General features: G+C 41.4%; 1 protein-coding gene across 6 annotated transcripts in view; it reads left to right on the plus strand.

Annotated features, from left to right (window-relative positions):
* The first annotated feature begins 6,012 nt into the window (after positions 1-6,012).
* Positions 6,013-14,454, plus strand: part of Tcf12 (transcription factor 12) — a 260,476-nt gene continuing 252,034 nt past the window's right edge. For all 6 annotated transcript variants that reach the window (XM_041679863.1, XM_041679864.1, XM_041679865.1 and 3 more), the window contains exons 1-3: positions 6,013-6,131; positions 6,835-6,931; positions 7,911-7,983. In XM_041679863.1, the coding sequence (XP_041535797.1) occupies positions 6,857-6,931; positions 7,911-7,983 (148 nt within the window). In that variant the 5' untranslated portion in view covers positions 6,013-6,131; positions 6,835-6,856. The remainder of the gene's footprint in view (positions 6,132-6,834; positions 6,932-7,910; positions 7,984-14,454) is intronic.

Below are 14,454 nucleotides of genomic sequence, written 5' to 3' on the forward strand. Positions count from 1 at the left end.
GAATAATATATAATGCAATTTGAAAATATATCTCAAAAGTTATATCAATATACAAAATGTCCTAAACAGAGGTAGAAACATGCATGTATACAATCTGACAGAATTACTTTGCATAGGTGTACAAATATTGTAAACAGAAATAACAAATAAAATTTGAGTTTGTATCAATATACAAAAACTATACCAATGTAAATTATCCATAAATAATAGCTCACATTACTTACTATTATTATTAGTGTGATTAAGTTCACACTAAATTATCTATTATCCCATTCACTTCCCCCTTTTCTTTGGGCCTACATAGTTTCCACCTCAACCCTCTACCTTATACAAGTAATAATCAACAACCCCTATATGGTGTTCCCAACCCTAAGGACAAACTTTGTTGGGAGAGAGAATGTTGTCTTCTAGAACTGTTTCTAGCTGTCATGATGATGTGGGAGTTCCCTCTGTATGCTGTGATTACCATTGGTTAATAAAGGAACTGCTTTGGGCCTATAGCAGAGCTATAGGAGAATAGAGGTAGGCAGGAAAACAAAACTGAATGCTAGGAGAAAGGAGGTGGAGTCAGAGAGAAGCCATGTAGCCCCTCCTGAGACGAAGCTTTACCTGGTAAGCCACAGCCATGTGGTGATACACAGATTCATGGAGATGGGTTAAATTAATATATAAGAGTTAGCAAAGCCGGGCGGTGGTGGCGCACGCCTTTAATCCCAGCACTCGGGAGGCAGAGGCAGGCGGATCTCTGTGAGTTCGAGACCAGCCTGGTCTACAAGAGCTAGTTCCAGGACAGGCTCCAAAACCACAGAGAAACCCTGTCTCGAAAAAACCAAAAAAAAAAAAAAAAAAAAAAAAAAAAAAAAAAGAGTTAGCAAATAAGAAGCTAGAGCTAGGGGGCTGGAGAGATGGCTCAGAGGTTAAGAGCATTGCCTGCTCTTCCAAAGGTCCTGAGTTCAATTCCCGGCAACCACATGGTGGCTCACAACCATCTGTAATGAGATCTGTGCCCTCTTCTAGCCTGCGGGCATATACACTGACAGAATATTGTATACATAATAAATAAATAAATATTTTAAAAAAAAGAAGCTAGAGCTAATGGGCCAAGCAGTGATTTGATTAATACAGTTTCTGTGTGATTATTTCAGGGTAAAGTGGCCGGGGACTAACTAGAAGTCACCTCCAACAGGCTAGTGTCTGAAAAGAGAGAAGAGAAGGAAAAAGGAAAGTCCAGAGAAGCTGATGGGCTGAGTGGCATAAACAGTGGCCACAGGCAGTGTCTTCAGGTCTTTTCTTTTGGGTTGATCAACATACAACATAAAGGATCTTCTGATCTTGAGAAAAATGGGAAGGTGGTACAGGATTCTAGAAGTCAAACTGGTTGCCTTAGCATTCCATTCAGTATGTAAATGTTGACTTAATAGATCTATTCTCACTCTCTGCCTGGAACCTGTCACCTTTGTAGGAAATACATTTGTAGTCTTTTGCTTTGATAGAATGAGGTATTTGCATGAGTGCAGGAAGTAGGGAAGGGACTGTGGAGACCAGAACCCAGATCTTACGCAGGAACAGTAAGCACTCTCAACTGCAGAGCTATCCTTCCTGCCCTAACCACTCACTTTTCAACAAGTGTTCACTTGAACACTTGACACTGAAATGCATGGCTAAGTATAATAAAGCATTTCTTTTATTTTTCTTTTCTGATATTTGAATTTGTTTTGATTTTGATTGGAATGGATGTTTTATGAAATATAGAAGGAAGAACCCCGTGGGAGTAAAAGGCATTGAGAATAAGATGGATGCCTAGGAACTATCTCCTCAAATCTAGTGCTTGGCCTGCAAACCTAGTAGTTGGGAGGCAGAGGCAGGAGGAATGGGAGTTTTGAGGCCAGCATATACTGTAGACTCAGTCTCAAAAAAACAAAACTAAGCAAGTAACTCTCCCCTATGCCACTTTTTGATTTGGGGTCTTTAGCTCAGGATGGCCTCCTCCAGCCTCAGCTTCTCATAAATGGTGTTTCTACTCACCGCCCAACCCACTTCCTTCTTAAGTCTGAAAACGTTTGTATAAGGCATCCAAATGGTTTAAATAATGAGTATAAATGATACTAGTAAGGAGTAGACAACTATTTAACTTCCTGGCATTCAGGGAGAAGGTACATTTTTATTACATTCAGGAAAGTGGGAGATTCTGATAAGAAAAAAAAATGAGTGCATTGGTGGTGATTTGTATAATCCATATTACAGTAGCTTGAAAAATTCAGTTTTTAGTTGGCGGGGGTAGGAGTGCCATGAAGTGAAGGTATTACTAAATTGTTACATGAAATTGTTTCCATTTGTTCATGGAGTCAGTGCTCCCCCTTGGAGCAGACAGCAACAAGAGTTCATGAGCATAAACCCTGCATCTAAGAAACACTAGGAGGCGTCACTTTGTCCAATAGCATTTTGTTATACCTACTTTTAGCTTGACTTGAGGACTCCCTTCTCTCTCTTCCCCAATGAACTTTCTAGAGCAGTCCTCTTCTAAAAAGGGCCAAATAAATAAATAAATAAAATCTTCCAAACACAGGTCAATCCAGAATAAATGGAACACACAAGGAAGCCTTCCCAAAGAGAGATCTGATATTTGGTGATGTTTCCAGTCTAAACCAAACAGTTCTGAGCCAGGTCCATCATCATTGATTAAAAGAACAGGGTTTGGGTATCTGTTCTTTGGAACTGGGTGTGTTCTAAGTGAGACAAACAGCAATCACAAATTCGCATGCCTCCATAACAAAGACGTAACCATCAAATAGGAAGTTTGATTAGGTAACTTGTAAAGCCATATTTCTGTGGTAAGACTGACCGAGTAAAACTGGGGGAAAAAAAATCTTGACAGAAGGCGATGCCATGGAGCCATGTGGGAAACAAAAACAAAAGCCCATTTGTTTAGCTGCCTTTTCTCTTGATCACTAGTGTTTCTTAGAATAACTCCAGTCTTGTTTATAAAATGTACATGTGTTCGTGTGCACAGCTGGGACTGAAGTCATTCTGATAGAATTCCTGTGTCTGCTCATGGCAGTGAGGTAAAAAGCTGTTGAATCATAATCTTGTTGAGGACAGGGTAGAGTTTGGACTTTTGGCTCCAATAGCATTTATTTAGCACCATGCCTTGGCTGTATGAAATGTGTATTAAGTATTTTTTCATATTCATTTGTTGATCTTAACCTGTCAGTACTATTAATTAACATGGAATTTGTGCTGCCAGTTCTTTCTCAGATTCTCAACAGAATTCTAGTTCTGTCTGACACAGTCAATAAATAGTGTAATAAATGATGTGAAATTCTAATCAAATCGTTTTTTAACACTTATTGTGTGCATGTGGCTGCTAGGGATAGAACTCAAGTGGTTGAAAAAGACAAAACAAAGCAAAAACCAGCTCAGGTTATGCAACAAGCACCTTACCCACTGAGCCATCTCTCCAGCTCTAAAGCTCCACTTTAATATTGGGTCTTCCGTATTTGTCAGGAATAGCATTGGCTATTCACTGATGGGAATATTACTACTTTATTTAAAAACACACATACAGAAACCATATGTAAGCGTGAAGATAATTTCATCTTTTAATTTCAATATTCCAGCTTTTCTCTAAAAAATTAGAGCCACATGTTCAGCAACACATTGACATATTAAATAACTTTTTAAACAGAATAAATAAATTCAGGTTACCATCCAACCTTCTGTACCAGGTATAATGTTAGGTGCATGGCATGACAGTCTCAACCCTTAAAAAACTCCCAATCTAGTGACAGAATCAACACACAAATTTGTATTTGTCATAATAGATATGAAAACCTTCCCCAAGTGTAGCACTAACTCTAATTGTTATTAATAATAAAAACTCGGAGTCAGCTATTGGGGTAAATGCTGAAGATCAGAGAAGCAGAGGGGCCTGCCACTAGAGTTCTTACCTCTACCAGTGCTCAGACCAAAGGGACAGATTGATCCTGTCCTCAGAATGCTGCCTCAGACTGCATCGTCAAACTGCATCTGAGCTCCTGTTTCCTCCCACCTTATATTCACCTCTCTGCCCAGCCATATCCCTTCCTGTCTCCACTTCTCTAATGCTGGGATTAAAGGCGTGTGACTCCCAGGTACTGACATTAAACACGCGAGAGCCACCACCACCCGGCTGTTTCTCTTTTAGACTGGATCCATTTCGTGTAGGGAGTGGGCTTGGACTCAGAAGAGATCCATCTGCCTCTGTCTTTGGAGTGCTGGGATTAAAGGTGTTTGCCACCACTGCTTGACTTCTATGGTTACCTAGTGGTTTATCGCCACACTCTGATTCCCAGACAAGCTTTGTTAAAAACAAAATCTCACCACACCCTTCAGTTTTTCATAGAAACGAGGGAGTCCTGTGACTTCCTCTGAAATAGTTTCGTGAGAAGTATAAGAAGCCGTCCCTTCTTTCATCCCTCATGGCTCCATGGCATCGCCTTCTGTCAAGATTTTTTTTTTTCCCCCAGTTTTACTCGGTCAGTCTTACCACAGAAATATGGCTTTATAAGTTACCTAATCAAACTTCCTATTTGATGGTTAAGTCTTTGTTATGGAGGCATGCGAATTTGTGATTGCTGTTTGTCTCACTTAGAACACACCCAGTTCCAAAGAACAGATACCCAAACCCTGTTCTTTTAATCAATGATGATGGACCTGGCTCAGAACTGTTTGGTTTAGACTGGAAACGTCACCAAATATCAGATCTCTCTTTGAGAAGGCTTCCTTGTGTGTTCCATTTATTGTGGATTGACCCGTGTTTGGAAGATTTATTTACTTATTTTGAGCATATGCAAAAAAGTTCTCAAAGGCTTCAGTAAATTTGCGTATTTTTATTCCAATTAACCAGCCAGAAACTGTAGCAGGAAACGGGATTGTGTTGATATTTTTCGGTGAAATTATGATACTTTAAGAAGGAAGCGCGCGTGCACACACTCACACACCAGTTGCTTGAGCATGTATGGGCACATGGGGGAATGGATTCGGGGGAGGGTAGACTATGATCGGATTTGGAATAAATTCTAGATGTAGGCCCCACAGCCAAACTTCAATCTCCTCTGGTCGGACAGCTTCAGTCAAGCACAGTAATGGCCCACTTAACGACTCTATCTTCTTTACATGAAGTTCAGAGGCCACCGGCTTCTTCTTGCAGTCATGATCCTCAAGAGTTGGCCACTCTCTTCAGTTTATTTCTGTTCAGTGTTTCTTCTGCAGAGGCCTGGCTGGTCTTCTCTTCACCAGCAGACCCCAACACAATCCCCGCCCCGGCTTCCCCTCAGGAAAACCTTCCTTCCTAGGCCGAATCTTTCTTTTGTGGGGCTTCTTCAGGCCAAGTTCGGAACTTGCTCATCAAGACTTAACTTCCCGAGGCTGACTCTGGTTCCACCAAGGACCGGGCTCAAGCCTCTCGCAGAACTCGTTGTCCCCCGTGCGGGGCTCAGGTGGAACGGCGCGCTCAGGTGAGCGAGCTGATTTGCGCGGCGTGAGGGGCTTCGCGCTTTTCCCAGAGTCCGCCCACCACAGCTGCGGCTCCACAGCCTCCCGCGTCCGGCGTGGCTGAGCTCGGGAATGGCTGCGGGTGGCGAATCCAGATGCTACCCAGCTGCGTCCCCGCCGCAGCACTTCAGGGCGCCGCCAGCGTGAGGAGACGCCCGCTGCCGGCCGCGGGCTTTGTCCGTCCGCCGCCCCGCCCCGCCCCGCCTCGCGCCTCCCCGCCCCCTCCGCGGTCCCACTTCCTCGGCGCGGGAGGCGGGAGCGCGCCGGGCAGCGAGGGGTTAAGCCGACGCGCTTGAGGCGCGGAGGGATCCGGAGGCGAGCGGAGCTCGGTGCTGAGGCCGCCTCAGCGAAAAAAAAAAAATGTCCGCCTGAGGAGACCCACAAGTTCTATCGGGGGGACCGCCAGCCCGCCCGGGGAGCCACGGGCGGCCAAGCCCGAGAGCCGCCCGAGCCGCGCGGACCCAAGTGCTCGCGCGGGCCCGAGGCCACCGAGCCGCCGGCGGCGCGAAGAGAAGGGGGGGGGGGGGGGAGCCTGAGCCCGCGCTCCCGGCCAAAGTGAACTTTAATCGGGGAGGTTGGATGCAGAGCCCGGGCGGCAGGTAACCGCGGGCGGCGGGCGGGACGCGCGGAACTCGGGTCCCTTTGTACCGCGCGGAGCCCGGGGCCGCGTCCAAGTTGCGGCGCGCGGCGGGGCGGAGGCGCGAGCCGCGGGGTCCAGGCCCGGGCAGCGGCGGTCGGCCTGCGCGGCGCTCGGGGCTCGGCACTCGGGGCCCGGGAGCCGCCGAGCCCGTCTCATTGTTCAGCGAGTCCGGGGCAGGGCGGCCCAAGTGGGAGGAGGAGGCCGGGCGGGAGTTTGCGGTGCGCGGACGCGCGTGGGGCGCTCTCCGCCACCCCGAGGACCCCCGCTGGGGACGTCCGGGCCGCAGACGCGGGCCTGTGAGCTGCGCGCTCCCCGCAACTTGTCAGCTCTATTGTTGCCGAGCGAGTGAGTCACTTGCTCTCCGGGTCGCCGCCGCTCTCTTGCTCCCTCGCTGGGCGCGGGCTCGTTCGGTACTCCGCCTCTGGGGACCACGAAGCCGAGCCACCTCGGAAACTTGCGGGAGCCATCGAGCCACGCGTGGGTTCCCGCAGCTGAGCGGTAGCGGGGCTCACCCGCCTCTGCCCATCCCTCCCTCTGTGGGGATGCGTGGGGGTCTGGCGTGTCGGCCGGTGGCCCCCGACCCCGAGCGCTGCCCCTGCCCCTGCCCCTCTCACGTCGGGCCCCCGGGTCTCCGCGACTCAGCCTGTCTCCTCCGCCCGTAGGACCTGCTAGAAGTGGCTGAAGATGAATCCCCAGCAGCAGCGCATGGCCGCGATAGGGACCGACAAGGAGCTGAGCGACCTGCTGGACTTCAGTGCGGTAGGAGAGCTTTCCTCCGCATCTTGGGGTTCTGCTGCGGTTTCCCGAGATAGCGAGCTAGGGAGGAAAGGGGGAAAGCGACATGGCAGCGGCCAACTCCATCTGCTTTTCAGCGATTCTCCGGAGGGCTGGAGTCCAACTCCCCCAAGTTGGACACCTGAACTTTGATGTAATGTCTAGACTTGCAGATTTCAAACTTTAATGCCAGAGGGGTCATTGGATTTAACCAGTTAGGAGAAGAACAGTGCAGTCATGAGCTTTGGTTGAGCCTAGCCTTGATGATTATTAGGGATTTTAGACTTTGTATGAAAGATTTCTTTCCCCCTGAAACTCTTCTCAGTTTCTTCCCTCCCCAAGACTTCATGTGGCTTGTGGTACCTGAAAATGTGTCAGCTTCAGAGAAGTCGACCTAGCGGTAGAATTCCAGGCCTTCTGAGCTGAGTACTTTAACTATGCGGATGCAGTGTGCATACGTAACATGGAAAATGATTTAAAAGTAAAAGGTGAAGCCACAGAGCCCATTGCCCTTATTTGTTGCTAATGGCTTGAATTTCAACGTTAACTGTGCCTCGAAGGCGGGACCGATACCTGCTATATTAGAACTGATATTTATTATCTTTCTGGTGTGTGGTGGTTTCATCGGACACGATTCTGATTACAAGTGCTATAAGTAATGTTAATGCAATGGGAATCACTTTGGGCCAAAGTGAAGATCATGGGTAAAAATTTACTGTTTAGACTTAATTATCTTGGAATCTTGCCTGTAGCCGGGTTTTGATAGCAAATGTCACCAGTTTTCCCAAGCAGTATTAGTAAGTAATATCACTTGTTATTGCCATGCTTGGTCTGAATGTATCTTCCATTTTTATTTCAAACTCTCTATGAAAATTAAGGAATTAATTGATGACACTTGAACTTTTCTTTGCAAGGAGTCTAGAAGAATTTCAGGATTAACAGATGCATTTGGCTTATTTTGCAGATGTTTTCCCCACCTGTTAATAGTGGGAAAACAAGACCGACGACCCTGGGAAGCAGTCAGTTCAGCGGGTCAGGTAAGACGACGCTGAAAATCAGAAATTTATGTTTTAGTGCTCTGGCACATTTTAATAGAAAGCATAAAGCATTTTAGTGCCCGTTACACATTCTGTACCGTGTCTGGTTAGAATTATAAACTGAAAAAGTCTCAAACTTGGAGCCTTGTCTTAAAGATTCCTTGATATGTTTTAAAGAATTTCAACATAGATTTCAAGTTGCTCTCTTTGTGACTGTCAAGATTCAAAATTGTCTTGAACATGGTTGATTGGGTCATGATTGTGTTTAGAAAATGCCTGAAGAAGGTGCTCTGTGGTTTATGGGTGTTCCTTTTATATGCGGACATTTATTTTCAGCTCATTAGCATTATTAAATCCCAGCTTCTAAAATGGATAAAAGTATTACTGATACGTGTGCATAAAAGGTAGAATTGAGACAAATAATAATTAGTTAGTTGTATTTATTTAAAAATGGCTCTTACATTGGAAATCTTTAGAAAATCAGTAATTTTGTGGACATCAATTTAAAATGTTAATTTTATGTTAGAAATAAATAAAAACTTAGATTATTTTAAATGATATATGAATCTAATTTTTAAAAAAATTAGGATTTTTTTAAAAAATTAAGATTCCTAAGCCAATACTACTAATGTTAAATTTGTTTGCTTTTGGTATACTGTTTTGTCATATTACTAAGCTTGGAATTTAGAAATGAATTTTCCAGAGCAGGGTATATTCTAGTTCATAGAAGTTGTAACTTCTGTTTCACTTAAATTTATTCTTCAGTGTCCAAAGAGCTGGGGAGAAAAGCAATGAGAGCATCATCCTGAGAAAACCGGCTGTTAGGTTTCTGGGCAGAAGCTCAGTCAGTGCTTTTTGTTTACCTTAGTAAAATCATAACTGGTTTCCAAATGCTGTGAGAGCAGAACACCTGGAAATGTGGTTAATTTTATAACCGGGTTTAATGTTTTATTCTATTTCTACTTTATATTTAAAAACCGTTTGTTTAAAATCACACATTAGGTTGGCAGACAGTACACCATGTGGAAAAACTATAGGATGCCTGTCATTTAACGTGTTGAATAGGAGAGCATTTTTGGATTTCATATAAGCTAAAGGATAGTAATCTTGATTATAAAGATATGAAATGTTAGCCAACTTCCAACCCTTCTCCCACCTCTTTTCTCTCGCTAGTAAGCACTGGAGCATTTTCTGCTTTTTGGACTAGAAGTAGAAAATTATTTGTAGAGAAGTAGCTGTGTTGCAGCCCTCTGCTAGTATTTAGAGGACATCTTAATTTTTGTAGCTAAGAGTTCAATGTTAAGAACTTTCAGATGTACATTTTGTAAGACAAGACAGGTGCTTGGTATGCCCTCCTGTGGTTCCTGACTGCTGTTTTATACTGTTAGCTTCAGTTCAGGTTGTGGAAAATGTTTAACTGGGCACTGATTAGGATAGGAACATTAGAAACTTGTTATGAGAGTGGGGTTATACTTAAGAATTGAGAATGGCTTCTGATTTGAAAATGTCTGGTGGATTGCAAGCATGGTACTGGCATTTGCCACCACTCTTCAAGGCGTCACATAAATATTTGTGAGAGAAGACACACTCATTTCTCTGCATTAAGATGTTATTTGGGAATTTCTGTATTCTGTGGACATCCACATATTCTGTGGATATGCCCTTGAGTAATTAGACGATCTAAATTTTGAAATGAGAAAATTGTGTGAGGTTATTTTACAAGATATCTGGTGGATACAGTTTCTCTATACCCTTTCTTATCTCAAAATGAATGCTTAAAAGAAATTGGCACAGTACTATTCTGTGTATGTACTGTACATGTATCTTATTGACATTTGATTAACCTATGCTGATTTCAAAGGATATTTGTGACACACTATAGTTTCTATTGATGTGCAGCACATAGGACGTGAAGATCTCATGGTCCTTTTGAAGAGCTGGTTGTAAAGACTAGAGGTTTTGTCTTTGGAGTAACAGTGGGACACCTTTTGCTTTGTGAGAGCTGCAGTTTATAATGTGCAGTATTACGTCCTCCTCTTTATTCATCCCTTTAAAGAATGACTTAATTTTGTAGTTGATTATTTTTGAGATACTATTTAAATATGTACAATACTTTTGTGTCTTCTTTTTACCTGAAGTACCCAGTATATTCTATAGAATGAGATGTTGCTTTTATCTTGTTTCTGAAGCAAAACAAATAACGTGCATAGTAGCTGGCACTAGAAAGTCATTATAGAGAAGATGAACGTGTATTTATTACTTGAATCTGTACAGTGTCATTTCTTCCTCAAGATGTTATTTCCTTTACATTATAGTTAGACTGTAAATTAGTCCACTTGGTGTGATAGACTGTGTGAGATGTTCCGTAGTGACCTTGTGATAAGTGTTTCTTTGGAAATGAAGGGTGGGGTGCACCAGCTTCAAATACAGTTATAGGAAACAATATATGCAATTTAGTATATTGGCTCATACTTGTAATCTCAGCTCAGAGGCAAAGGCAGGAGGGACAGGAATTCAAGGTTACAACTGAATACATAGTTAAAGGCCAGAGTGGGCTACATAAGACTGTGGAAACAAACCAAAACAAAAAACAAAAGGGAAACTATCCACAGATCCAGTGTTGCTTTCTCCATTTTCTTCCAGTGGTAATGTCTTCCTTAAGTGTAGCATGGTGTCACAAATAGGGTAATGATAGTGGTAAGGTAAAGACAGCCTTATGCTGCCCTTTTATAATTGCATGCACTTTCCTACTAATTAAAAAATCCATAGCATTATTAAGTATTTACTCTCTCCATTATGTATGCTAAGATTATTAAGTGTGGACGCATCATATAACTTTTCAAATTGCTATAATGAAATTTGAATACATCTAGTGAAAAGGAAATGAAGGCATAAAACCAAGATTTTATTAATGTATTTTAAAAGTGAATTATAGTACAAACAGAAATGATGATTTTTAAATAAAATGGAGACTAAGTTGGCCTATATCACTCAAGGTATTTTCAGGTTATGAGTGGAGTGTGTATACCAGTTAGAGTTGAGATTTAGGATAACTATGTTTTATTAATATGTATATGATAAGATTCAACATTTTAGATACTGCTTTACTGATAAATAGTAACGACAGAGTAAGCAATTGTATGGGGACACGTAATATTTTAAGTTACAATGATTTATTAAGGTAAAAGATAATTAGAAAAGAGGTCTTTTTGGAAAACCTTGTAAGTACAAACATGGAAGACAGAAAATTAAAACACAGGATTGTAGCTGTGAGCACGGTGCCCCTTCATCAGACCACAGTGCTTGAGACTTGCTACACTTAGTGAAAGGTGCTTATAATCGATCATTTTTGTCTTTTCATCAACAACTTAAATATAAATTTATATTTCTGTCTTTAAACTATCTTTTGGTATATTGTCTTCCCAGAGTTTCACAATGGTTTTTTTGGATAGGAAAATAAAAACATTCAGCTTTGATTATCATCACAGTTGTTTCTGCATTTTGATTTATCAGAATCATAGAGCATACACAGTTATTAAGGCCAGATAGTCTTTTCTGTTCTTAAACAGTTGGTTACCATTCTTGAAATTCACTGCCTGCTTTATATTGTTGAAGACTCAGGCATCTTGTTACAAGAGAGTGCTTATAGATAAGAGGTGCTTATTAGGATGCTGTTAGGTGGGAACTGAGGAAGGAAAGAAAATCTTGTTTCTCCACAGTGCATAAGCTACCTTAAAACAAAACCAAACCAAGAAAAAAAGAAAAGAACCAAAAGCTAAAAAAACTAACAAAATATCGAACAGTTCAAGATTGCTTTTTGATGTCACCTGAATGTTTACTTTTAGTTGGGAATGTTGAAATTACAGATCTAAAGTATTTATGGAATAAAGTGAGAAAACCAACGTATCACTACAGAAGACTAGAGATTGGTATCCTGCTTTGTTAAATAGTTGAGCCATATGATTGTCAGTTAGATAACCATTTATTAATTACTACTTTATGCAGCCTGGTCTTGTGGTACTAGCTTTTGGGAAGATGGGAAATAGAGAAGGTCATAGACTGGAAGTGGAGACATTTCATTGTTTATGTGTAAAGATATAAAATATAAAACTGGATGGTAAACTTCTGTATGTACAGAATATCAAGAACTGTATATTAGTATAATTTATGTTGAGTCCATAAGAGGGTTGTGCTATAGAGTGAGGGAACTAGCTTAACTTAAAAGGTTTGATTTAGTGTTCACTTGTGAAGGCAATATGTAGGATTGTTCATGGAGGAGAAGAATTCAACTTCCCAGAAGTTGGGATAGTATAAAATAGTAATTTGATGTTACTGAAGAGTCTGTACAGTTTGAGAAAAAAGAAGTTGGCTTTAACCAGTTGCCATTCCAGAATTCATGTTTGTAAGCTTATCTAGAGCTGCATTGTTGGGGTCACATTCAGATATCATCACTTACTAGCTTACTATAGGCTACTGTTCTTAATCTGTTCGGTAATAGCTACTGGTAAGTTTGTTTTAGCATCAGAGAAGCTAATAAATGGGAAACCCCAAGAACAGCACTTGGTATGCAGTAAGTTGTGGCGGAATGAATTGTTCCTGGGAAGGCACTGGAATAAGGAAGGTATTTATTTAGGAAGTTGTACTAATCTAGAGATGAGATACTAAGGTTTGGATTTAGTCACAGTGTGTATGGGAAGTAGAAGGAAAGAAAATAGTAGGAGTAAAGGATTCACAGATTCTGAAGAGTCAGAATTCTGTGGCCAAGAGAGACGACAACTCAGGGAGGTGGTTCTGAAAATAATGAAAGTAATTGAGTCTTAAATTGAACACAACCTACTTGGGGGAGTAGTTAGCAGTGGAACAGTTACCTAGAGTGATAAATCATTGCGTTTGATTCCTTGTGTTGTGAAAAACCAAACCAAATAAAAAACAAGGAGCATCCCCTACATATTCCCCCACCCCAGTAACAGAAGACACATGGATATTTAAAGGACTGGAAACCCTTGTGGCTAATTTGGAGATTTTTGAGGGGAAAAGCTGGGAAATGAGTTAAAGTGTTGTTTTACAACAAAACAAAAGCAAATAACTCACCCTTACATCTGCCTATAAAATTAATGTATAGTTGTCAGTGGTCAAATTGGAGAATAGGAAAAAAATTCACCCTCATTTCACTGTCCAGAGAAAACTGTTAGGTTTTTGATTTATTTCTTTTAGTCTTTTTTTCCCCACCTAAAAGTGCTGTATTTGTATTCCAATGTGAAATCTTAATGGTAGTTCTACTTTATAACACCCCCTAAAAATTTCACTACATATTCTTCCGTGAGCATTTTCTCTACCGAGTTGGTTTAAAAATATTTGCATCTCTTTTATGGAGTAGATACAGCAATACTTCAGTTTTCTGATTGTTTGAATATAGGGATTTTGTTAATTTTCCTTTTGATATAAATAATGTGGTAATTAACACTTCCTTGTACCTATGTGTATTTACCCATATATATTTTTTTCTTTGATAAAGGATACAGATTTTTTTCCATACCCTGTAAGTTATAATTAAGGAGTTAATGAATTCTTTAGGGAAATGAACTCAGTGAGATAAATGATGAGGCTAAGAATTGATGTTAATGGTGGATTTAGGTGCATATAATCTGACTTTGGTTGATTATTTAAGGTAAAAGTACAGTGCTTATAAAGCATGAATGGAGTGAGTGGTGGTGACATTTCACTCACTGCACCGGTATTATATATAAAGGGTTTATGCATTTACTGGGGAGAATTACCTGCCGTCTTTGACTTGTGCTTATTGAGACGGAGAGGAACCAATTGAATTAGTGAGAAGAAAGTCCTTGAATTCTGGCTTTTCAGGAAAGAGGCAGAGTCCTGTAGTGGGTGGAGTTGGCTTTCAGAGCCATGCTGTTGGCCTGGAATCAGTGCTTTCAATTTACTAGCAGTGTGGCCCTAAGCACATCATTCAAATCCCCTGAGCACACTTTTCTTATTTGTGTAAAGTAGATTATACCTATTTTCAGAATCGTAGTGAGGATCAGATAATGTTGTTTATTGTGTATTTTGCATACCATAAAGCTAATTCAAATGGTTATAATTACTAATGTGGCATCTACCCTCCCCCATTTTTCGTCAGAATCTCACTGTGCTGTCCTAGAACTCACTGTGGAGTCCATAACAGACTTGAATTTATGATAATCCTCCTGCCTCAGCCTCCAAAATGATGGGATTACAGGCCTGAACTACTATATTCACGATGCAGTTTCTTCTTAACTAGAATTTATGGGTATATTAACAGTAATAATTATAATCAGTATTATAGGCAGTGTTTATTAATTTTTATGATAGGCATTGTCCTAAGTAGTTTACAGAATTATCTTTGTGGTGGTGGAGTTGAGTAAATGCTTCATGAGGGCAACATATCGAGCCGCTCTTTTGATGTGATAATTATATGTATTTTTATATGTT

Source organism: Microtus oregoni, unplaced genomic scaffold (assembly GCF_018167655.1).
Source record: "Microtus oregoni isolate MIOR12 unplaced genomic scaffold, Mior012 000032F_ref0000030, whole genome shotgun sequence".
NCBI lineage: Eukaryota > Metazoa > Chordata > Mammalia > Rodentia > Cricetidae > Microtus > Microtus oregoni.